At 44.1% G+C, this 26,345-nt stretch overlaps 1 protein-coding gene across 2 annotated transcripts in view; it reads right to left on the bottom strand.

Moving 5' to 3' along the window:
* ahcyl1 (adenosylhomocysteinase-like 1) overlaps positions 1 to 24,073 on the bottom strand; it is a 43,115-nt gene extending 19,042 nt beyond the window's left edge. For both annotated transcript variants that reach the window (XM_024006475.3, XM_024006476.2), the window contains exon 1: positions 23,562 to 24,073. In XM_024006475.3, the coding sequence (XP_023862243.1) occupies positions 23,562 to 23,753 (192 nt within the window). In that variant the 5' untranslated portion in view covers positions 23,754 to 24,073. The remainder of the gene's footprint in view (positions 1 to 23,561) is intronic.
* Between the last annotated feature and the right edge of the window lie 2,272 nt (positions 24,074 to 26,345).

Raw genomic sequence — 26,345 nt, 5'->3', positions numbered from 1 at the left:
GAACTACGCTGTCCTGTAGGTTTACTTCTCCAAACCCTGTTCCTGGAGAACTGCTGTCCTCTAGGTTACTCTCCAACCCTGTTCCTGGAGAACTACTGTCCTGTAGGTTTACTCTCCAACCCTGTTCTGGAGGACTACTGTAGGTTTACTCTCCAACCCTGTTCCTGGAGAACTACCTCCTGTAGGTTTACTCTCCATCCCTGTTCCTGGAGAACTCCTCCTGTAGGTTCTCTCCAACCCTGTTCCTGGAGATACTGTCCTGTAGGTTTACTCTCAACCCTGTTCCTGGACAGCTACCCTCCTGTAGGTTTACTCTCCAACCCTGTTCCTGGAGAACTACTGTCCTGTAGGTTTACTCTCCAACCCTGTTCCTGGAGGCTACTGTAGGTTTACTCTCCAACCCTGTTCCTGGAGACTACTGAAGGTTTACTCTCCACCCTGTTCCTGGAGAACTACCCTCCTGTAGGTTTACTCTCATCCCTGTTCCTGGAGAACTACCTCCTGTAGGTTTACTCTCCACCCTGTTCCTGGAGACTGCTTACTGTAGGTTTACTCTCCAACCCTGTTCCTGGAGAACTACCCTCCTGTAGGTTTACTCTCCAACCCTGTCCTGGAGGACTACTGTAGGTTTACTCTCCAACCCTGTTCCTGGAGACTACTGTAGGTTTACTCTCCATCCCTGTTCCTGGAGAACTACCTCCTGTAGGTTTACTCTCAACCCTGTTCCTGGAAGACTACCTCCTGTAGTTTACTCTCCAACCCTGTTCCTGAGAACTACCCTCCTGTAGGTTTACTCTCCAACCTGTTCCTGGAAAGCTACTCCTGTAGGTTTACTCTCCAACCCTGTTCCTGGAGAACTACCTCTCCTGTAGGTTTACTCTCCAACCCTGTTCCTGGAGAACTACCTCCTGTAGGTTTACTCTCCAACCCTGTTCTGGAGAACTCCCTCCTGTAGTTTTACTCTCCAACCTGTTCCTGGAGAACTGCTGTCCTCTAGGTTTACTCTCCAACCCTGTCCTGGAAAGCTACCCTCCTGTAGTTTTACTCTCCAACCCTGTTCCTGGAGAACTACCTCCTGTATCCAGGAACAGGGTTGGAGAGTAAACCTACAGGACAGTAGTTCTCCAGGAACAGGGTTGGAGAGTAAACCTACAGGAGGGTAGTTCTCCAGGAACAGGGATGGAGAGTAAACCTACAGGAGGGTAGCTGTCCAGGAACAGGGATGGAGAGTAAACCTACAGGAGGGTAGCTCTCCAGGAACAGGGTTGGAGAGTAAACCTACAGGAGGGTAGTTCTCCAGGAACAGGGTTGGAGAGTAAACCTACAGGAGGGTAGTCCTCCAGGAACAGGGATGGAGAGTAAACCTACAGGAGGGTAGCTGTCCAGGAACAGGGATGGAGAGTAAACCTACAGGAGGGTAGCTTTCCAGGAACAGGGTTGGAGAGTAAACCTACAGGAGGCTAGTTCTCCAGGAACAGGGTTGGAGAGTAAACCTACAGGAGGGTAGCTGTCCCGGAACAGGGATGGAGAGTAAACCTACAGGAGGGTAGCTGTCCCGGAACAGGGTTGGATAGTAAACCTACAGGAGGGTAGCTGTCCAGGAACAGGGATGGAGTAAACCTACAGGAGGGTAGCTGTCCAGGAACAGGGATGGAGAGCCTTGCTCTAGATTCTTTACCTACAGTACCTATAGAACATGTTCCTAAACCTGACATACTTTACATCAAATGTAAATAACCAAATGACAGGGATTAGCAGTACATTTCCTGACGGTAAGCTACCACATGAGCATTCATAAAAGTGCATTGTGGGCCGCCATTGTATAGCCTAGGCTACTATTCTACTTCGCGGGCATAGGAGGGTGGCAAAAAAAAATACATCTTGCCTAGGGCAGCATATCGGCCAGGACCAGGCCTAGTCAGTGCCGATTAGTCTATAAATGAAGAAAAGATACGGTATCAAATTATACCATGCCAGGTTGGTAGAAGATTGCCGCATTGTCCATGTGACACAACGTTAGCACATTATAGGCCTCAGAGCCAGAACAACTTTGTTGACTACTGTTGAATAATTAACGAATAGGTCAGACACATCCAACTTTTTTTTTTTTAAAGAACACCAATTTATTTACTAGCAAGCAATGAAAATGTGCATTGTATGAAAGAAAGTCCACACATCAAATATTTATTTTTTACTTGAAGCGCCATAGCCTACAGCTGTCTTAGCTGCTGGAGCATCAGAGGACAGTTGGAAAGAGGAGGAGATATAGAGAGTTTAATAGAAATACTAAGTTTGCAAAAAAATTGCTTATAATCTTTAGTAAACACTCCCATTAATTAAATCAAGTTTATTTACACAACAATAAAAGTAAAAAAAATAATATTTAAACACAAAATCAAATGTGTCCTATTTAAGCAGAGATTTTATTTTCATGACTGTCTTCATCCATTTAACTGTCAGTTAGACAGTTATTCAATTACCTTCACAGCCTTTAGGCCTGTTTATACTTGGTTCTAAAATGCATCCTTTGTCCTGATCTTGTCCACATTCTGATTGTGCCCACATTTTTATACAGGTGTAGCTGATTAAAAGACATTGTGATCTTCCTGACCACTGGTAGTCAAGCACGCATTGTGTCTTGATATCAATCCAGTGTAAAAAGATCTGGATGGTCTAACTAGTAAAATCATTATACTGSTCTCAAAAAGGATTGACAGGTAACACCATTGAATGGTCCTAAAATATATGAATGAATCTTGTTTTGAAAGAGAATCTGGTCACAATGTTGACACCGTGGAAGGACAAGAGACACATTTTAGTACAACGTGTAAATGCGACAAACCTTGACCAGATAGTAATTGGATCATATTGATCATGTCACGAAACTCAGTTGTTAGCACGAGGCTATAGTTTCCGTAAATACAAAGACAATCAGATTGTATTTGACCAAACCAGAATTTATTACTGTATTTACTTTTTTATTTCACCTTTATTTAACCAGGTCGGCCAATTGAGAACAAGTTCTTATTTACAACTGACACCTGACCAAGATAAAGCAAAGCAGTGTGACAAAAAACAACACAGAGTTACACATGGAATAAACAAACGTACAGTCAATAACACAATAGAATCTATATACAGTGTGTGCAAATGGAGTAAGGAGGTAAGGCAATAAATAGGCCAATAGTAGAGAAGAAATTCCAATTGAACAAATTAACACTGGGGTGATAGATGTGCAGATGATGATGTGCAAGTAGAAATACTGGTGTGTAAAAGAGCAAAAAAGTTAATAAAAACAATATGGGGATGAGGTAGGTAGATTGGATGGGCTATTTACAGATGGGCTATGTAACAGCTGCAGCGATCGGTTAGCTGCTCAGATAGCTGATGTTTAAAGTTAGAGAGGGAGATATAAGTCTCCAACTTCAGCGATTTTTGCAATTCGTTTCAGTCATTGGCAGCAGAGAACTGGAAGGAGAGGCGGCCAAAGGAGGTGTTGGCTTTGACCAGTGAAATATACCTGCAGGAGCACGTGCTACGGGTGGGTGTTGTTATGGTGACCAGTGAGCTGAGCTAAGGCGGAGCTTTACCTAGCAAAGACTTATAGATGACCTGGAGCCAGTGTATATAAAGTTGTTATCAAAGTGGATTAGAAAATAAATATATTTGACTAATCCTCTAACTACTATATAGAGATGCTCTGTTTTGCTGTTAGGAGATCAGTCTGGACTAACACGCCTCTTCTTGGAAGTACACACACACACACACACACACACACATCAGTGTGGGCCGATAGAAAGACACTCATCCTGGGTGAAACACACAGTAAGGTGTTGGACATTAAAGAGATTAAGGGAGAGTTTTAACTGAGTCAATAAGGGCAACTGAGACAGCCATGGTGTTGGAGGTACAGCTCTGTGGAGCGACCTGTGAAAGCTTAGAGAGTGAGAACAGACTGATTTACCTCGTAGTGACATCCCCACTGATTTACCTCGTAGTGACATCCCCACTGATTTACCTCGTAGTGACATCCTCACCGATTTACCTCGTAGTGACATCCCCACTGATTTACCTCGTAGTGACATCCCCACTGATTTACCTCGTAGTGACATCCCCACTGATTTACCTCGTAGTGACATCCACATCTCCGGAGCTGATTACCTCGTACAGTGACAGTCCCCACGTGATTTACTCTCGTAGTTGCGCACTGATTTACCTCGTAAGACATCCTCACTGAGTTTACCTCGTAGTGACATCCCAACTTGATTTACGTCGTAGGTGACATCCCCACTGACTGGCCTCGTAGTACACCCGATTGATTACCTTCGTTAGGACATCCCACTGATACCTCGTAGTGACAAATTCAAACCCAACAAAGATTTACCTCGTAGGTGACATCCCCAACTGATTTAGCCTCGTAGTGACATCGTAGGATCGTGGCAACGATCAGGCTGAGTTCACCCAGGATAATATGAATGTTGAAGGCAGCGATCAGGCTGAATTTCCACCAGGATAAATAGAATGGTTGAAGGCAGCGATCAGGCTGGTTTCCACAGGATAATAGAATGTTGAAAGGCGCGATCAGGCTGGTTTTCCAGGATATATAAGAATGTTGAAGGCAGACGATCGGCTCTGGTTCCAACCAGGGATAATAGAACTGTTGAAGGCAGCGATCAGGCTGGTTCCGACCAGGATTAATAGGCAATGTGAGAGTCCTAACTGATCTAGGCTGGTCGACCAGAGATAATAGAGGATGTTGAAGGCAGCGATCAGGATGGTTCCAGCGCAGATAATAGAATGTTGAAGGGCAGGATCAAAGTGCTTGGTTCCACCTAGGATAAAATGAATGTGTGCCAGGCAGCGATCAAGGCTGGTTCCACAGGCGATAATAGAATGTGAAAGGCAGCAATTCAGGCTGGTCTCCACCAGATAGATAAACGAGGGACTACTTTAACCGGACACAAAGTAGACCCTCAGTAACAGAATAGGATCTTTACTTGTCATCTATTTTTTTTTTTTTTTTTTTTTTTTTTTTTTTTCTTTTGTTTTTTTTTTTTTTGTTTTTTATTTTTTTGTTTTTTCTTCGTTGTATGTATAATGCCTTTTTATTTTTAGTTGTTGTCACGAAGTACCCCATGACACACCACACACACAGCACACACACACACACACACAGACACGCCACACCACACACCACACACAACACCCACCACCCCGACACACACACAGCGCAACACACACACACACCACACACACAACACACACCACAGAGTCACACACACAAAGAAGACCCAGACTGGGTGGTCAAGCAAATGGTCAGAAACAGAGCATCGTCCTTGGCCAGCTAACAACTCAGCCTTAAGCACTAAGTACCAGTGATGTTAATCCATATCAAAGCCTGTATCCCTGTTGGTCATTTCAACATCATTGAGGTTTCATTCACAGACAGTGTCCTCACTCCTCAATGATATTGCCACAGGGCACGCATTCAGTGTCCTCACCCCCCAATGACATCTTCCACAGGGCCACGATGTCCAGGTGTCCTCACTCCCCATGACACTTCCACAGGGCCCACGATGTCCAGTGTCCTCCCTCCTGCAACACACTTGCACAGGGCGCAACGAGTGTCGCAGTGTCTCCCTCCTCAATGGGATCTTCCCACAGGGCCGACGAGGTGTACAGGCTCTCACTCCCCAATGACACTCTTCCACAGGGCCACGATGTCCAGTGTCCTCACCCTCAATGATCACTTCCACAGGGCCACGATGTCCAGTGTCCTCCCTCCTCAATGAACACTTCCACGAGGGCCACGATGTTTCCAGCGTTGTCTCACTCCCCAAGTTGAAACTTCCACAGGGCCCGATGTCCAGTGTCGCTCTCCTACGACACTTCCACAGGGCCCGCTGTCCCCAGTGTCCTCACTCCCCAATGACACTTCACAGGGCCCACGATGTCGATGTCCGTCCCTCTCAACGACACCCACAGGGCCACGTGTCCAGTGCCTCACTCCCCAGACGAACTTCCACAAGGCCACGATGGTCCAGTGTCCTCACTCCTCAATGACACTTCCACAGGGCCACAGTGTCCAGTGTCCACCAAAACTCTGCTTTAACAAGTATGTGTCTCTAGGTTTGTGTGTGTGTTTGTGTCTGTATCTGTGTCTGTTGTGTGCATGTGTGTGTCTGTGGTGTGGTGTGTGTTTGTGTGTGTGTGTGTGTGTGTGTGTGTGGTGTGGTGTGTGTGTGTGTGTGTGTGGTGTGTGTGTGTGTGTGTGTGTGTGTGCCGTGAGTGTGGTGTGTGTTTCGGTGTGAAGTGTATGTATGCGTGCGTGTGGGGGCGTGTCTGGATATTTGTGTGTGTCTGTGTGTGCGTGTGTGATGTCTCTAGATTTGTCCCTCTGCAAGAGTTGCAGACATTCCTTCTTTCCTTTAACTCATGCAACTCAACGTGAAGAGAAGGATGTAACCGGTGTGAAATGGCTAGTTAGCGGTGGTGTGCACTAATAGTGTTTCAAATCGGTGCTGTCACTCAATCTGAGACCTTGAAGTAGTTGTTTCCCCTTGCTCTGCGAGGGCCGCGGCTTTTGTGGAGCGATAGGTAAACGATGCTTCGAGGGTGTCAGTTGTTGATGTGTGCAGAGGATCCCTGGTTCGAGCCCAGGTATGGTTCGAGCCCAGGTATGGGGCGAGGAGAGGGACGGGGCGAGCCCAGGTATGGGGCGAGCCCAGGTATGGGGCGAGCCCAGGTATGGGGCGAGGAGAGGGACGGGGCGAGCCCAGGTATGGGGCGAGGAGAGGGACGGGGCGAGCCCAGGTATGGGGCGAGGAGAGGGACGGAAGCAATACTGTTACAAGGACAACCTCCCTGGCCATCCATTCCTGCATCGTCAGCTTCCTGGATGTTCCTGTTGCTATATTGTAGATGTCCATAGGTGGTGTTTGGACAGAAAACGACACGTGTGGAGCCGACGTGTTGACACAACACACAAGGGACAGCTCACAGACAACAAGGAGGCAGACTAACAACAGTGACTTGGCTATTGTTGGTTTCATTGGCGTATGATGCGCACAACGTGTGTAGGGTAGTCATTGCATGGTCATCCATACTTTATAATGACGATAACAAAAAGGTAGACAAGTCAAAACCAGTATTGTTAGTGAGGCCGAACCCAAAACACAGAAACAAAATGTCATGCGTTGACACTTACGACCATGACTGGAGCTGTCTTAAAGGTGTCCTGATAGGTAGAGTTGGTTAGTTATATACCTAGTTAGTTATATACCTAGTTAGTTAGTTATATACCTAGTTAGTTAGTTATATACCTAGTCAGTAGTAGAGTTGGTTAGTTAGTTAGTTATATACCTAGTTAGTTAGTTATATACCTAGTTAGTTAGTTATATACATAGTCAGTAGTAGAGTTGGTTAGTTAGTTAGTTAGTTATATACCTAGTTAGTAGTAGAGTTGGTTAGTTATATACCTAGTTAGTTAGTTAGTTAGTTATATACCTAGTCAGTAGTAGAGTTGGTTAGTTAGCTATATACCTAGTTAGTAGTTTGAAGAGTAGAAGCTACCCACTGGGCCAAAACTTCCACGTCATTTCAACCCCCAAAATGAATATGATGACTTTGAATCAACTTGGAAAACTTATTGGATTTGCAAAAAGTAATCAATTTAAGGGCATTTCCTGTTTTCTTTCACTCCAATGACATGAGGAAATTGTTTTGGAATTGTATTAGGATCCTCATTAGCTGTTTGAGAAAGCAGCAGCTACTCTTCCTGGGGTAACAGAACATAAAACATGACATAACACAGAACACAGAACACTAATGGACAAGAACAGCTAGTTTTTAAGAAGCCCTCCTGTTCTCCACTCATTACCTGTATTAACTGCACCTGTTTGAACTCGTTACCTGTATAAAAGACACCTGTCCACACACTCAAATCAAACAGACTCCAACCTCTCCACAATGGCCAAGACCAGAGAGCTGTGTAAGGACATCAGGGATAAAATTGTAGACCTGCACAAGGCTGGGATGGGCTACAGGACAATAGGCAAGCAGCTTGGTGAGAAGGCAACAACTGTTGGCGCAATTATTAGAAAATGGAAGAAGTTCAAGATGACGTCAATCACCCTCGGTCTGGGGCTCCATGCAAGATCTCACCTCGTGGGGCATAATGATCATGAGGAAGGTGCGGGATCAGCCCAGAACTACACGGCAGGACCTGGTCAATGACCTGAAGGAGCTGGACACAGTCTCAAAGAAAACCATTAGTAACACACTACGCCGTCATGGATTAAAATCCTGCAGCGCACGCAAGGTCCCCGTGCTCAAGCCAGTGCATGTCCAGGCCCGTCTGAAGTTTGCCAATGACCATCTGGATGATCCAGAGGAGGAATGGGAGAAGGTCATGTGGTCTGATGAGACAAAAATACAGCTTTTTGGTCTAAACTCCACTCGCCGTGTTTGGAGGAAGAAGGATGAGTACAACCCCAAGAACACCATCCCACCGTGAAGCATGGAGGTGGAAACATCATTCTTTGGGGATGCTTTTCTGCAAAGGAGACAGGACGACTGCACCGTATTGAGGGGAGGATGGATGGGGCATGTATCGCGAGATCTTGGCCAACAACCTCCTTCCCTCAGTAAGAGCATTGAAGATGGGTCGTGGCTGGGTCTTCCAGCATGACAACGACCCGAAACACACAGCCAGGGCAACATAAGGAGTGGCTCCGTAAGAAGCATCTCAAGGTCCTGGAGTGGCCTAGCCAGTCTCCAGACCTGAACCCAATAGAAAATCTTTGGAGGGATCTGAAAGTCCGTATTGCCCAGCGACAGCCCCTGCTGCAGTGTGTGCAAACCTGGTCAAGAACTACAGGAAACGTATGATCTCTGTAATTGCAAACAAAGGTTTCTGTACCAAATATTAAGTTCTGCTTTTCTGATGTATCAAATACTTATGTCATGCAATCAAATGCAAATTAATTACTTAAAAATCATACAATGTGATTTTCTGGATTTTTGTTTTAGATTCCGTCTCTCACAGTTGAAGTGTACCTATGATAAAAATTACAGACCTCTACATGCTTTGTAAGTAGGAAAACCTGCAAAATCAGCAGTGTATCAAATACTTGTTCTCCCCACTGTATATATATATGTGCAGTGATTGTATGAGTTCTGTAGTCCCACAACTGTTTGTTTTGAACTGCCCTCGACATATTTTATAAAGACATAAAAACTATTGTAATTGTAAAGTTGCAATATTTTACAGGCTACCAAGAGTGGCCAATCATCCTCCAGGAGAGCCTTAAAGGGGCAGTGTTGTAATTAGAGACAGGATTGAATATGCAAAGGACCCAGGAACTCCACATCCAGTTTCTTCATCTGCAGGCCCCACAAAGCCCTTTTGTGGGGAAAAACTCATTCTGATTGGCTGGGCCTGACTCCCCAGTAGGTGGGCCTGGTTGGCAAGTGGGTGAGCCTATGCACTCCCAGGCCCAGTCATGTGAAATCCATCAATTAGGACCTAATGAATTTATTTAAAATTGACCGATTTCCTTATATGAACTGTAACTCAGTAAAATCTTAATATCTAAGTGTCTTATACAGTAGGTATCCGATTACAGAACAGAGACATATTCTGGACTAAAACACTATATAAAAACTGTTTATAGGTCTGCATAAAGAATAATTACGTTAAACAACTTCGTAAAGAGTAGGTAACTTGCCTGCTCCATCCCATGCCCATATCCATGTTGTGGTTTTCTATATGTCATGGTTCCCTGTCTGTCCTTCTCCATGGTCAGCTCTTAGTCTCTAGCTCTGCCTTTTTCCCTCAGCCTCTGTTTCTCTGTCTGAGTGATGGTCCTGCGCGTCGCTGTCCGAGTGATGGTCCTGCGCGTCGCTGTCTGAGTGATGGTCCTGCGCGTTGCTGTCTGAGTGATGGTCCTACGCGTCGCTGTCTGAGTGATGGTCCTGTGTGTCGCTGTCTGAGTGATGGTCCTGTGTGTCGCTGTCTGAGTGATGGTCCTGCGCGTCGCTGTCTGAGTGATGGTCCTGCGCGTGCGCTGTCCTTGAGTGAATGGTCCTGCGTGTCGCTGTCCCTGAGTGATGGTCCTGCGTGTCGCTGTCTGAGTGATGGTCCTGCGCGTCGCTGTCTGAGTGATGGTCCTGCGCGTCGCTGCCCGAGTGATGGTCCTGCGCGTCGCTGTCTTGAGTGATGGTCCTGTGTGTCGCTGTCTGAGTGATGGTCCTGTGTGTCCCTGGCGTTACGTTGCTACTAGGTTATTATTACTACACATACACAACCCAAGACCAGAAGACCAGACATGGGGAGGGTTCAGCCATTGGACATCACCATCATGTCTAATGGACATTATGTAGAAAGTGGGGGTGTCCAAACTATCCAACCTGAACAATCCCTCCTCTCCCCCTCTGTCTGTCTGTCTCGGGCTTGTCCTTGGCAACTACATGCTAGCTAGAGCCGCAGACCATATGTTTAACACACCTACACACAAGACACCACACACATACACAAAACTCTCAGTCCTGCCTTACGTAATCTACCTGAGGCCATTGCCAACAGCTCTTCCTTTCCTACTCTGTGTTCCCAGTCAGACAGGACTCCTAGCTAATAAAAAGGGGATTGAGGTGGAATTAAACCTTAGTTTCCATGAGCCTCCTAGCCTGGTTCCAGATCAGTTTGTGCTGGCTACAAGCCTGCAGTGCATTCCCATCTAGTCATCCTAAAAATACTCCTTCTGTCTCTTAGATGGCTGAGTAGGTATTTTGGCTCCCCTGGCCTCTGTGATCCCCTGGTGATTGTCAATAGGAGATGTAGGAGCAGAGAACAGGCTAAGTATAGAGGAACATTAAAACCACTTAGAGTGGCACCACTAATACCACCACACCATCTGACAGGACAGGACAGGACAGGACAGGACAGGACAGGAGGTGTAATCCATAGACCAGGGGTAGTCAACTACGATTTGAAAATGTCCGGTCACACATACAGTGAATTCGGAAAGTATTCAGACCCCTTGACATTTTCCACATTTTGTTACGTTACAGATTTATTCTAAAATGGATTACATCGTTTTTTCCCCTCTCATCAATCTACATACAATACCCCCATTAAAACAAAGCAAAAACTGGTTTTTAGACATTTTTCGCAAATTTATTGAAAATAAAAAAAGAGAGATATAACATTTACATAAGTATTCAGACCCTTTACTCAGTACTTTGTTGAAGCACCTTTGACAGCGATCAAAGCGTCGAGTCTTCTTTGGTATTTATTTATTTATTTATTATAAAAAATAAATCACCTTTATTTAACCAGGTAGACCAGTTGATAACGAGTTCTCATTTACAACTGCGACCTGGCCAAGATAAAGCAAAGCAGTGCGACAAAAACAACAACACAGAGTTACACATAAACAAACGTAAAGTCAATAACACAACGCAAGAGTGGGTATGACGCTACATACCTGAATTTGGGGTGTTTCTCCCATTCTTCTCTGTAGATCCTATCAAGGTCTGTCTGGTTGGATGGAGAGCATTGCTGTACAGCTATTTTCAGTTCTCTCCAGAGATGTTAGATCGGGTTCAAGTCTGGGCTCTGGTTGGGCCACTCAAGGACATTCAGAGATTGTCCCGAAGCCACTCTTGCCTTGTCTTGGCTGTGTGCTTAGGGTCGTTGCCATGTTGAAAGGTGAACCTTCGCCCCAGTCTGAGGTCCTGAGCGCTCTGGAGCAGGTTTTCATCAGGGATCTCTCTGTACCCTTCATCTTTCCCTCCAACCTGACTAGTCTCGCAGTCCTTGCAGCTGAAAAACATCCTCACAGCAGGATGTGCCACCACCATGCTTCACCGTAGGGACGGTATTGGCCAGGTGATGAGCGGTGCCTGGTTTACTCCAGACGTGACGCTTGGCATTCAGGCCAAAGAGTTCAATATTGGTTTAATCAGGCCAGAGAATCTTATTTCTCATGGTCTGAGAGTCCTTTAGGTGCCTTTTGGCAAACTCCAAGGGGGCTGTCATGTGCCTTTTATTGAGGAGTGGCTTCCATCTGGCCACTCTACCATAAAGGCCTGATTGGCGGAGTGCTGAAGAGATGGTTATCCTTCTGGAAGGTTCTCCCATCTCCAAAGAGGAATTCTGGAGCTCTGTCAGAGTGACCATCAGGTTCTTGGTCACCTTGCTCAGTTTGGCCAGGCGGCCAGCTCTAGGAAGAGTCTTGGTAGTTCCAAACTTCTTGCATTTAAGAATGATGTAGGCCACTGTTCCTGGGGACCTTCAATGCTGCAGAAATGTTTGGTCCCCTTCCGTAGATCTGTGCTTCGACACAATCCTGTCTCAGAGCTCTATGGACAATTCCTTCGACCTCATGGCTTGGTTTTTGCTCTGACATGAACTGTCAACTGTGGGACCTTATATAGACAGGTGTGGGCCTTTCCAAATCATTTCCAATCAATTGAATTTACCACAGCTGGACTCCAATCAAGCTGTAGAAACATTTCAAGGATGCACCTGAGCTCAATTTCGAGTCTCATAGCAAAGGGTCTGAATACTTATGTAAATCAGGTATTTCTGTTTCTAAAAACCTGTTTTCGCTTTGTCATTATGGGGTATTGTGTGTAGATTGATGAGGAAAACACTTAATTTAATCCAATGAAGAATGAGGCTGTAACGTAACAAAATGTGGAAAAGGTCAATGGGTCTGAATACTTCCCGAATGCAGTGTATTTCCTAGATGGCAAAGGTCCGGAAGGATATTGTAATTTATCGGCATAGTAACAAGCCCCCACCTCACAACCGATGCGAACATTCTCCATTCAGGCTGCAAAGACATCAATTTCCTCCTTAACTCGATTTAATAGTGAAAAGGCGGGGAAAAACAACTAAAATAAGCATACTTTCTTTATCAAACACCTTTTTGACCGGTTGCATCACTGCCTGGTATGGCAACTGCTCTGCATCCAACCGTAAGACGGTACAGAGGGTGGTGCGTAAGGCCTAGTACATCACTGGGGCCAAGCTTCCTGCCATCCAGGACCTACAGTACCAGTCAAAGGTTTGGACATACCTACTCATTCCATGGTTTTTCCTTATTTGGACTATTTTCTACATTTTAGAATAATAGTGAAGACATCAAAACTATGAAATAACACATATGGAATCATGTGGTAACCAAAAAAAGTGTTAAACGAATCCAAATATATTTTGGATTCTTCAAAGTAGCCACCCGTTGCCTTGATGACAGCTTTGCACACTCTTGGCATTCTCTCAACCAGCTTCATGAGGTAGTCACCTGGAATGCATTTCAATTAACAGGTGTGCTTTGTTAAAAGTTAATTTGTGGAATTTCTTTCCTTCTTAATGTGTTTGAGCCAATCAGTTGTGTTGTGACAAGGTAGGCGTGGTATACAGAAGATAGCCCTATTTGGTAAAATACCAAGTCCATATTATGGCAAGAACAGCTCAAATAAGCAAAGAGAAATGACAGTCCATCGATACTTTAAGACATGAAGGTCAGTCAATGTGGAACATTTCAAGAACTTTGAAAGTTTCTTCAACTGCAATCACAAAAACCATCATGATGAAACTGGCTCTCATGAGGACCGCCACAGGAAAGGAAGACCCAGAGTTACCAGCCTCAGAAATTGCAGCCCAAATAAATGCTTCACGGAGTTCAAGTAACAGACACATCTCAACATCAACTGTTCAGAGGAGACTGTGTGAATCAGGCCTTCATGGTCAAATTTCTGCAAAGAAACCACAACTAAAGGATACAAATAAGAAGAAGAGACTTGTTTGGGCCAGGAAACATAAGCAATGGACATTAGACCGGTGGAAATCTGTCCTTTGGTCTGATGATTCCAAATTTCAGAGTTTTGGTTCCAACCAAATGGCAGGAAGCTTGGCCCCGGTGATGTACTGGGACGTACACACTACCCTCTGTAGTGCCTTGTGGTCGGAGGCCGAGTAGTTGCCATACCAGGCAGTGATGCAACCAGTCAGGATTCTCTCAATGGTGCAGGTGTAAAACCTTTTGAGGATCTGAGGACCCATGCCAAATTTTTGCAGTCTCCTGAGGGGGAATAGGTTTTGATGACGTCCCCTCTTCACAACTGTCTTGGTGTGCTTGGACCATGTTTGTTTGTTGGTGATGTGGACGCCAAGGAACTTGAAGTTCTCAACCTGCTCCACTACAGCCCTGTCGATGAGAATGGGGGCGTGCTCGGTCCTCCTTTTCCTGTAGTCCACAATCATCTCCTTTGTCTTGATCACGTTGAGGGAGAGGTTGTTGTTCTTGCACCACACGGTCAGGTCTCTGACCTCCTCCCTATAGTCTGTCTCATCGTTGTCGATGATCAGGCCTACCACTGTTGTGTCATCGGCAAACTTAATGATGGTGTTGGAGTTGTGCCTGGCCGTGCAGTCATGAGTGAACAGGGAGTACAGGAGGGGACTGAGCACGCACCCCTGAGCGGCCCCGGTGTTGAGGATGAGCATGGCGGATGTGTTGTTACCTACCCTTACCACCTGGGGGCGGCCCGTCAGGAAGTCCAGGATCCAGTTGCAGAGGGAGGTGTTTAGTCCCAGGGTCCTTAGCTTAGTGATGAGCTTTGAGGGCACTATGGTGTTGAACGCTGAGCTGTAGTCAATGAATAGCATTCTCACATAGGTGTTCCTTTTGTCCAGGTGTGAAAGGGCAGCGTGGAGTGCAATAGAGATTGCATCATCTGTGGATCTGTTGGGGCGGTATGCAAATTGGAGTTGGTCTAGGGTTTCTGGGAAAATGGTGTTGAAGTGAGCCATGACGGCTGCGGAGAGCGTGATCACACAAACATCCGGAACAGCTGATGCTCTCATGCATGTTTCTTGTCTCCAAAGTGAGTTGTTACTTGTCTCAAAGTGAGCATAGAAGTTATTTAGCTTGTCTGATAGGCTTGTGTCACTGGGCAGCTCTCAGCTGTGCTTCCCTTTGTAGTCTGTAATAGTTTGCAAGCCCTGACACATCCGACGAGCGTCGGAGCCGGTGTAGTACGATTCAATCTTAGTCCTGTATTGATGCTTCGCCTGTTTGATGGTTCGTCAGAGGGCATAGCGGGATTTCTTATAAGCTTCCGGGTTAGACTCCCGCTCCTTGAAAGCGGCAGCTCTACCCTTTAGCTCAGTGCGAATGTTGCCTGTAATACATGGCTTTTGGTTGGGGTATGTAGGTACAGTCACTGTGGGGATGACGTCCTCAATGCACTTATTGATAAAGCCAGTGACTGACGTGGTGTACTCCTCAATGCCATCGGAAGAATGCCGGAACATGCTCCAGTGTGTGCTAGCAAAACAGTCCTGTAGTTTAGCATCCGCTTCATCTGGACACTTTTTTTATAGACCGAGTCACTGGTGCTTCCTGCTGTAATTTTTGCTTGTACGCAGGAATCAGGAGGATAGAATTATGGTCAGATTTGCCAAATGGAGGGCGAGGGAGAGAGATTTGTACGCATCTCTGTGTGTGGAGTAAAGATGGTCTAGAGTTTTTTTTTTTTTCCTCTGGTTGCACATTTAACATGCTGATAGAAATGAGGTAAAACTGATTTAAGCATCCCTGCATTAAGGGATGGTAAGTAAGCATTTTACGGTTGTCAAGGTTGTATTCGGCACGTGACAAATAAAATTTGATTTGATCTGACTGACAGTCAAACACTGTGAGCACAGCGCTGCAGCGTGACTCAGTACTGCCGGTTAATGGCAGAAATAGAGACGTAACTTACTGTTCCAGATTAAACAACGTTATCAATAGAGTTACTGTTTGATTTCAGTGTTGAATTTAGATCCACGAGGCACCAGAACGGTTTCTGTCATAAGATCAACAGAGATAAAAGCCTAGATAGTAAGTAAGCATTCGAGTTCGTTCTATGGTTATTTGCTAATAGCTTATCTTCTATATCAAACATGCAGTGCATGTTAAATGAATATCTGAGCTTGACCTTGACGTAAACAAAGTATGCCATAAAATGCTATCACAAAATAAAATGGCTTTGAATGTTTGACTAATGTAGAACATTGTTTTTCCTAAGAGGCTAGTCTTTCATGACTGCCTATTACCTAAGTGATATGACTGTCTACTACCTAAGTGATATGACTGCCTATTACCTAAGTGATACGACTGTCTACTACCTAAGTGATATGACTGCCTACTACCTAAGTGATATGACTGCCTACTACCTAAGTGATATGATGCTATTACCTAAGTGATATGACTGCTATTACAAGTGATATGACTGCCTATACCTAAGTGATATGACTGGCATACTACTTAAGTGATAGACTGCCTATACTGTAAGTGAGTTGACTGCACTATACCTAAGTGATAGACTGCATATTACTAAGTGATACGACTGCTATTACCTAAGTGATATGACTGCTACTAAAAAATAAGTGATATGACTGTCTTACCTGTGGAAAGTGATATGACTGCCTACTACCTAAGTGATATGACTCGGCGTTACTAACCAAGTAAGTGATATGACTGCTACTACCTAAGTGTGATATGACTGCTACTACTTAAGTGATACGGACTGCCTATTACCTAAGTGATATGATAGGACTACTAGTAAGTGATATGCACTGCCTAACTAAACTAAGTGATATGACTGCCTACTACCTAAGTGATATGATGCTATTACCAAGTGTATGACTGCCTACTACCAGTAGAGTGATATGACTGCCTACTACCTAAGTGATATGACTGCCTACTACCTAAGTGATATGACTGCCTACTTAAGTGATATGCTGCCTTATACTAAGTGATATGACTGCCTATTACCTAAGTGAATATGACTGCCTACTACTAAGTGATATGACTGCCTACTACCTAAGTGATATGACTGCCTACTACCTAAGTGATATGATGCTACTACCTAAGTGATATGACTGCCTACTACCTAAGTGATACGACTGCTATGTTACTAAGTGATACGACTGCCTATACTAAGTGATATGACTGCCTATTACCTAAGTGATCTGATGCCTACTACCTAAGTGATGATGACTGGACTAAACTATAGACCTAAGTGATATGACTGCCTACTACCTAAGTGATATGATGCTATTGCCTAAGTGATATGACTGCATATACCTAAGTGATACGACTGCTTTACCTAAGTGATATGACTGCCTATCCTAAGTGATATGACTGCCTATTACCTAAGTGATTATGACTTGCCTACTACAACTTAAGTGATATGACTGCCTATTACCTAAGTGGATATGACTGCATATTATAGTGATACGACTGCTACTACTCATCAGTGATATGAACTGCCTACTACCATAAGTGATATGATGCCCATAACTAGCAACCTAACAAACCCCACACCTAAGAATGACATATGCACTAGCCTTACTAAGTGATATGATCGTATTCTATCCTAAGTGATATGACTGCCTACTAACCTAAGTGATATGACTGCCTACTACCTAAGTGATCGATGACTGCTATTACTAAGTGATATGACTGACTACCACTAAGTGATCTGACTGCTATACTAAGTGATATGATGCATATTACTATGATACATCAGGTAAAACGTCTTTAATAAAGTGTATGTAATGACTCCATTCTCAGCCACATTCCTCCCAGGAGTGTATTGTTGTGTTACTAGTGGGTAGATGAAGAGGAGGAAGTAGGCGAGGAGTGCTACCCCCCCCCCCCCCCCCGCCCCCACCACACACACACACGCAGTCTCCACCCACACATACGCAGTCTCCACCCACACACGCAGTCTCCACACACACACGCACAAGACACACACACACACACACGAGGCAGCACAGCCAGTCAAACGTTTGGACACATCGACTCGTTTAAGGGTTTTTCTTTATTTTTTACTATTTTCTACATCGTAGAAATAATAGTGAAGACATCAAAACTATGAAATAACACATATGGAATCATGTAGTAACCAAAAAAAGTGTTAAACAAATCAAAATAGATTTGAGATTCTTCAAAGTAGCCACCCTTTTTGCCTTGATGAGAGCCTTGATGACACACTCTCAGGCCTATAACTACACTCCCAACTTCCATAACTGTCCAGCGTGCAGCCATTTGGTATTGAGAGAGACGCCGGTTGAGACTTGGGGTAAATAAATCACTCTTCTATTTGAAATGTGTTTGTTTGGTTTTAGAAAACCATAATAAAGCTACTTATTTTCCCCAAATACTGCTTCCCACTCATTCAAAAGAAAAGCATATTTTTGGTAAATACTTTTTAGATTGATCTATGTTCCGTGTTTACATAATCTATGTTTAGTGTTTACATAATCTATGTTTAGTGTTTACATAATCTTCTTCACTATTTTAACCCTGTAAATTCATCTTCTTACWCAAGACTTTAACACCTGTAACCCTGTAAATTAATCTTCTTACTCAAGACTTTAACACCATTACATGTGGCACAGTTTGACCACAGTCAGGAGCTCTGGCTCACAGCCTCTCACATGAATTCATAACACACAGATTTATTTTCATAAGAGTCTGACCACATTCCTCCCATATCCACTGTTTAAACACCAGGACCCGTAATCACAACGTTTCTCAGAGTAGGAGTGCTGATCTAGGATCAGATCTGTTCATATAATCTTATTCATTATTATCTAAAAGGGAAAACGGATCTGATATCAGCACTCTCGAGATGCTTTGTGAATACGGCTGAGGCTCTGGACTGCTCAATCCACATYTTGTCAAGCCTACCAGGGGGTATGCGACAATATTAATTTATTTTAGTTTAGTTTAACCTTTKTTTAACTAGGCAAGTCYGTTAAGAACAAATTCTTATTTACAATGACGTCGTACCCCGGCCAAACCCTAAGCCGGACGACGCTGGGCCAATTGTGCGCCGCCCTATGGGACTCCCGATCACGGCCAGTTGTGATACAGCCTGGAATCAAACCAGGYTCTGTAGTGACGCCTCTAGCACTGAGATGCAGTGCCTGCCTTACACCGTACCCAAACCGGCAGCGTGCGTGCGCCATCATGCGCAAATTGATTTTGTCCCCCCACACCAAACGCGACCACGACACACAGGTTAAAATATCAAAAACTCTGAACCAATTATATTAATTTGGGGACAGGTCGAAAAGCATTAAACAGTTATGGCAATTTAGCTAGCTAGCTTGCAGTTGAGAGATGACTAGAAACGATTCGGTTTACCGTTTTATGTGTGGATTAATTGTCGGATTAGAGGACCTTGTGCATTTCAGGTAAAATAACAACCCAATGTTTATATACCAGGACAAATTAGCTAGCAACAACAAGCTAGCTAAATAGGACAAATTAGCTAGCTTGTTGTTGCTAGCTAATTTGTCCTGGTATATAAACATTGGGTTGTTATTTTACCTGAAATGCACAAGGTCCTCTAATCCGACAATTAATCCACACATAAAACGGTAAACCGAATCGGTACTAGTCATCTCTCCTCCTTCCAGACCTTTTCTTCTTTGGACTTTATATGACGATTGGCATCTAACTTTCANGACACACAGGTTAAAATATCAAAAACTCTGAACCAATTATATTAATTTGGGGACAGGTCGAAAAGCATTAAACAGTTATGGCAATTTAGCTAGCTTGCTTGCAGTTACTAGCTAATTTGTCCTATTTAGCTAGCTTGTTGTTGCTAGCTAATTTGTCCTGGTATATAAACATTGGGTTGTTATTTTAGAGGCAGGACTTGCACCGCGTTCAGCGTCACAAATAGAACTGACTTCTATTTTAGCGCTTGGCAACGCAGACGCTCGTTGGCGCACGCAAGCAGTGTGGGTGCAATAATTGAAAAACATGTATGTTTAAAAAAAAAAAATTGCTCGCGTCAGCATGTTAGACCGCTGCGCCACTCGCGAGAGGTGTTGGGTTGTATAAACCCTATGCGTCCCAAATTACACCCAAACTATTGGCCCTGGTCATATGTAGTGCACTATAAAGGGAATCGGAATAAAGTCATTTGGGACGTCTCCCTGGATGTCATGTTGTAGCATAACTTGTATACATTCTGAGGATACTAAGCATACATCTTAGTCAGRGCCACTAGATTAGTTAGCACTCGGTCCACATATTGTCCTGCTACCAGAGGGTAGACTCGGCAGACTTAGCTATGTTCTGAGATGAATTAATCTCCAAACCCAGAACTCTAAATATAGCGTGCGCTGGCCAGATTACCGTTCATACTAACAGTCTTTCATGCATCCAAAATGGCATCTTATTCATCTTTAAAGTGCACTACTTTTAACCATGGCCCATATGGGCTATTTGGGGAATAGGGTGCCATTTGGGACACACACAAAAAAACAAGAGTAGAACAAATCAAATTTGATTTGGTTTGAACCAAGACCTGAATAAGCCCTGGATGCTACAACAGAGACCAAAGGCTTGTCCCGTCCACACTCTGGGGTTAGCATACAAATTACAAATCAAAGTGGTAGTGCACCAGTCAATCAGTTCGCAAATGGACATCCCTTCATGATGTTGGTTGGATCATAGCAAGTTTCCATCTGTAGCAGCCTACTTTTATCCTCTGACTATACTGGGCCTGTCTTTACTGAAACATACTGTGGGGATTAGCCTAAGTATTTATTTAGTCTCTGTTGAGGTTGAGATCAGGGCTCTGTGCAGGCCAGTCAAGTTCTTCCACACCAATCTTGACAAACCATTTCTGTATGGACCTCGGTTTTTGCACGGGGGCATTGTCATGCTGAAACAGGAAAGAGCCTTCCTCAAACTGTTGCCACAAACTTGGAAGCACAGGATCGTCTAGAATGTCATTGTATGCTGTAGTGTTAAGATTTCCCTTCACTGGACCTAAGGGGCCTAGCCCAAACCATGAAAAAAAACAGCCCAAGACCATTATTCCTCATCCACCAAACTTTACAGTCGGCACTATGCATTGGGGCAGGTAGCGTTCTCCTAGCATCCTCCAAACACAGATTTGTCCATCAGACTGCAAGATGGTGAAGCGTGATTCATCGCTCCAGAGAACATATTTCCACTGCTCCAGAGTCCAATGGCGGCGAGCTTTACACAACTCCAACCGACGCTTGGCATTGCACATAGTGATCTTAGGCTTGTGTGCGGCTACTCGGCCATGGAAACCTATTTCACGAAGTTCCCAACGAACAGTTATTGCGCTGACGTTGCTTCCAGAGGAAGTTTGGAACTCGGTAGTGAGTGTTGCAACCGAAGACAGATGATTTTACGCTCTATGCGCTATAGCACTCTACAGTCCCGTTCTGTGAGCTTGTGGCCTACCACTTCGGGGCTGAGCCGTTGTTGCTCCTAGACATTTCCACTTCACAATAACAGCACTTACAGTTGACCGGGGCAGCTCTAGCAGGACAGAAATTTGACGAACTGACTTGTTGGAAAGGTGGCATCCTATGATGGTGCAACTTTGAAAGTCATTGAGCTCTTCAGTAAGGCCATTCTAATGCCAATGTTTGTCTATGGAGATTGTATGGGTATGTGCTCGATTTTATACACCTGTCAGAGCGTCTGCTAAATGACTTAAATGTAAATGTAAATGTAAATGTCAGCAACAGGTGTGGCTGAAATAGCTGAATCCACTAATTTGAAAGGGGTGTCCACATAGTTTTGTATATATAGTGTATATAGTGTATTCAAGGAAGATGTTCATTATAATAAACATACGGTTAACTGCTAATAATAAAGGTACACCAACATAAAGAAACCAGCGAGATGATGACGTTGTTTCGCATCAGCCAGAATGTGTAGACTCCAGCAGGAGGGATGACTACTACTACTGTAGTATGAGTTTGTTCTTACCTTTAACCAAAGCCAAGGTGTCAAGTAGGTTACAGCTCTGAAGTTCACAAGCAATGTTTTTCCATTCCAAAATGTTGGCTAGACACTTCAACTCTCTATGGCAAGCGTGAACGTCTGACTGAATGTTTATGAGTCTGCGTTGAGCCACAGCTCGCTTAAATATAATCACATTGAAGAATCCTGTAATGTCCCTTACAAAAAAAAGACTGATGTTTTGAAACTGCAGTAAAAGTGCAGTAACTGCCGTCGACTGTGTTATTTTGGACGCACAAATTGCAGAATAGCGGCCGTGTAGTGCACTTGAACTGCTGTTATACTGCACTGTATCTGCAGAACCACTGCAGAATTACTTCAGTAAAAAAAAAAGTTATTTTGAACGCAGTGTTTACATCATACTGCAGATATACTGCACTTAAACTGCAATATTTTTTCGTAAGGGTTGTGACCACCATCTGTGCCACATCGTTTGGTGTGCGCACCGCTACATTGGAGACACACTATAATCTACAGGAAAGACGGTCGTTTAATGTGAAGGCTCAGTGATGTTAGGATTTTGAAAGTCGTGATGTCCCCCCGGTTTAAACGATGTGGCACAGACAGGGGTCACACATTACAAGATTATTCACTTGGTCTTGAGGATTCTCTCGATACAACGTTGTCTAACGAAAACAATAATGTGATTAGATTTAACGTCGCTATACAAGGGAGCTGGCCTAAAGCAGCCTCATAAACGTTTTCCGTCAGACATTCACACTTCCCACACAGAGATAAAATATCTAGCCAACATATTYAATAACATTGCTTGTGAACTACAGAGCTGTAACGAGTTGACACTTTGGCTTTGGTTAAAGGTAAGTACAAATGCATACTAATAGTAGTCATCCGTCCTGCTGGAGTCGACACATTCTGGGTGACGCGAAACAACATCTCACTGGCTTCTTTGGCGAGCTCTCATTGGCTACTGCTGATCGCCGTTCTCAAAATGTGTCATTAGAKATCTCACATTACAAAAGCGTTGCAGATTCTGTGCGGATAAAATCATTTTTTTGTTGAAAATATCGGGATGTCTAGGACTGCTCAAAAGACGAGATCGGTAGCCCTCTGGTTGCGTCTCTTGAACCGCTCACATTAAACGAGCGTCGGTGACGGTCGCGCACGGGGATTTAGTTTCCGATCTCAAAAACTTGTCTGGGAGAGCTAAATCGGGGCCAAAATCGTGTAGTGTACACCCGGCTTAAGCYTGATGGGATGTTAATTGCTTACAACACCTGTGTGGAAACACCTGCCTTCAATATACTTTGTATCCCTCATTTACTCAGGTGTMTACATTATTTTGTCAGTTACACTTGTAGAATCTATTCCAACGAGCATTGTGAAGGTGTTCTGGCTCGTGATGGCCCAAAGCCCCATTAAGACACGTTTCCTTTATTTTGACAGGTACCTGTATATTATAAGAGTAAAGAACCTGCTCTAAATTCATAATTTCTCAGTAAATAAATCAAACCTTTATCATTGGGTAACATAAGGTGAAACACATATTTGGTATGATTGAAATGTTATATTTTAGAAGGTCAGAAATGCAATAGGATGTTTCTTCTCATGAGTATACTATAGCAGGCAGATCCTGCACCCATATACGCAGTATCCACAACAGTATCCTAGGCCTACGCTAGGGAATGATGATGATGCTGATGGTGATGATGACTGTGCTTTGCTTCTTACCTTCTTGATGGGTTTGAGAGATGGCACAGCAGTAAATGCTGCGGACTGCAATTCACCCACGTTCATGTTCATGTCGCTGTTCTTGCTAACGGTCATCGCAGAATATTTTTCCGCAACGTTCTCGGTCTCTTTGACATATTTAGTAGCCTGTTTCACCGCCTCCAATTTGCCGTCCACGACCGCGTCTGTCATCTTCGCATTCAAGTGATTCCGACCTCTTGGGATATAATTGGGATGATGTCAGACTTAGTAGCAACTGTGTAGGCTAGTCTCTCTCTCTGTTGTCACGCACCTCTCTCGTCTCCTTGTCCTGTGAGCTTTTCTGTTTCGTGTTTGGAATTTCCCAACCGAAACGGCCTGCTGTCAACCGCAAAATGTAAAGACTGACCTTGTAGCACTAGCCTGACTATATAGACAGACTGTGGGCAGTGTTGAATGAGAACTCTATCGTCGTGACTTCGGTCTTCGGCCGGTTAACCAGTCGGTTGCCAGTCACAAGCTCAGCATCCGAAGTGGGCGGTTTGTTGGATAAGTCACCTGAACGAGGGGCCGGGGTTTGGGAGGCTTTCATCCAATGGCCAGCCGAGAAGGTGACAAGGGACTGCTTTTGTGCCCAATGAGAACTGGATTTGACCCATCTCACTTCTGGTACAGTTTGATAGCGTCATGACCACTGCGAGCCCACCATAGGACATGTTGTTCAAAATTGTATTACTGTAATTAAACTGTATTGATGGTCAAAATCAAGAGCTGCACCATATGACTACAATTTAATTTGTTTAAAAAATAGTTCACTGTCTAATAATTTGTTAAGCACAAAAAAATGACTCTATCATCTCTGAAAGACTATACCAGAAGAATATAACATAGTCATTGATTGAGGAGATTAATAGCAGGGATTTTCTTGATGGAGAAATCATAGACTGAAGGTTATGTAATCAGAGGGTGTTATCATTGACCTATATTAAGAACTAATTATGAACTAACTACTTATGAACAATTTATATTCTTTGAACAATTTATAAGAATTTAAGAATTAAGAGTTTTACGGACCCATTTACAGCATGATACAATCCCTGATTGAGACAGATGCAGAAACCACTGTTACAGATACTTTCACAGGTAAAATCTTCAGAGGATGACCTTCACAATAATGTGTATATAAGTGTATATAAGTGTCTCTCAGTGAATGTGTGTGTAGTTGTGTGTTTGTCCGGCTGCACTCTCTGCCTCTGGGGTTTCTGTCTCTCTGTGAAGGTAAATGAGAGCCACTGGGGGGTTTCTGTCTCACTGTGAAGGTAATGAGAGAGCCTGGGGGGTTTCTGTCTCTCTGTGAAGGTAAATGAGAGCCACTGGGGGGTTTCTGTCTCACTGTGAATATAATGAGAGACCCTGGGGGGTTTCTGTCTCACTGTGAATATAATGAGAGAGCCTGGGGGTTTCTGTCTCACTGTGAATATAATGAGAGACCCTGGGGGTTTCTGTCTCACTGTGAAGGTAATATGACCCTGTTTTTTTGTCTCACTGTGAAGGTGATGAGAGACCCTGGGGTTTTCTGTCTCAATGTGAAGGTAATGAAGGTAATGAGAGACCTTCACAGTGAGACAGAAACCCCAGAGGACCAGAGTGCAGCTGGACAAACACACAACTACAAAAACACATTCACTGAGATACACCTTCCATACACTTCCTTTTGGCGTTGATCCAGGGTGTGGTCACAGAGTCTGTCCAGAGGGAAAGAAACACACCCTTTTGGAGTGGATCCTAGGGTATTTATTTCAATGATAGTGGTGGTACTGCATACTACACACATTCACCACTAGGCTCTCATTACCTTCACAGTGAGACAGAAACCCCCAGGCTCTCTCATTACCTTCACAGTGAGACAGAAACCCCCAGGCGCTCTCATTACCTTCACAGTGAGACAGAAACCCCCAGTGGCCCTCATTACCTTCACAGTGAGACAGAAACCCCCAGGCCACCAGAGTCACTCAATTCAGGTACTAGCATGACGACAGAACTGTCAAAGCTGTCATAAGCGAAATGGTGGCCTACTTGAAGAATCTAAAATGTAATATTATTTTTGATTTGTTTAACACTTTTTTTGGTGACTACATGATTCTATATGTGTTTTTTCATAGTTTTAAAGGCTTAAACAATTATTCTACAATGTAGAAAATAGTAAAAATAAAGAAAACCCCTTGAATGAGTAGGTGTGTCCAAACTTTTGACTGGTACTGGCTTTGTGCTACCTCCTTGCACAAAGGCGGAGGTAGCGGTCCTGCTGCTGGGTTGTTTGCCCTCCTACGGCCTCCTCCACGCTTCCTGATGTACTGGCCTGTCTCCTGGTAGCGCCTCCATGCTCTGGACACTACGCTGACAGACACAGCAAAACCTTCTTGCCACAGCTCAGCATTGATGTGCCATCCTGGATGAGCTGCACTACCTTGAGCCACTTTGTGTGGGTTGTAGCTCCGTCTCATGCTACCACTAGAGTGAAAGCACCGCCAGCATTCAAAAGTGACCAAAACATCAGCCAGGAAGCATAGGAACTGAGAAGTGGCTGTGGTCACCAGCCTGCAGAACCACTCTCTTTATTGGGGTTGTCTTGCTAATTGCCTATAATTTCACCTTTTTTGTCTAATCCATTTGCACAACAGCATGTGAAATTTATGGTCAATCAGTGTTGCTTCCTAAAGTGGACAGTTTGATTTCACAGAAGTTGTGATTGACTTGGAGTTACATTGTGTTGTTTAAGTGTTCCCTTTATTTTTTTGAGCAGTG

The sequence above is a fragment of the Salvelinus sp. IW2-2015 genome, linkage group LG17 (genome assembly GCF_002910315.2).
Source record: "Salvelinus sp. IW2-2015 linkage group LG17, ASM291031v2, whole genome shotgun sequence".
Lineage (NCBI taxonomy): Eukaryota > Metazoa > Chordata > Actinopteri > Salmoniformes > Salmonidae > Salvelinus > Salvelinus sp. IW2-2015.
Note: the sequence above shows the minus strand (reverse complement) of the source record. Positions and strands in the feature narration are given on the sequence as shown.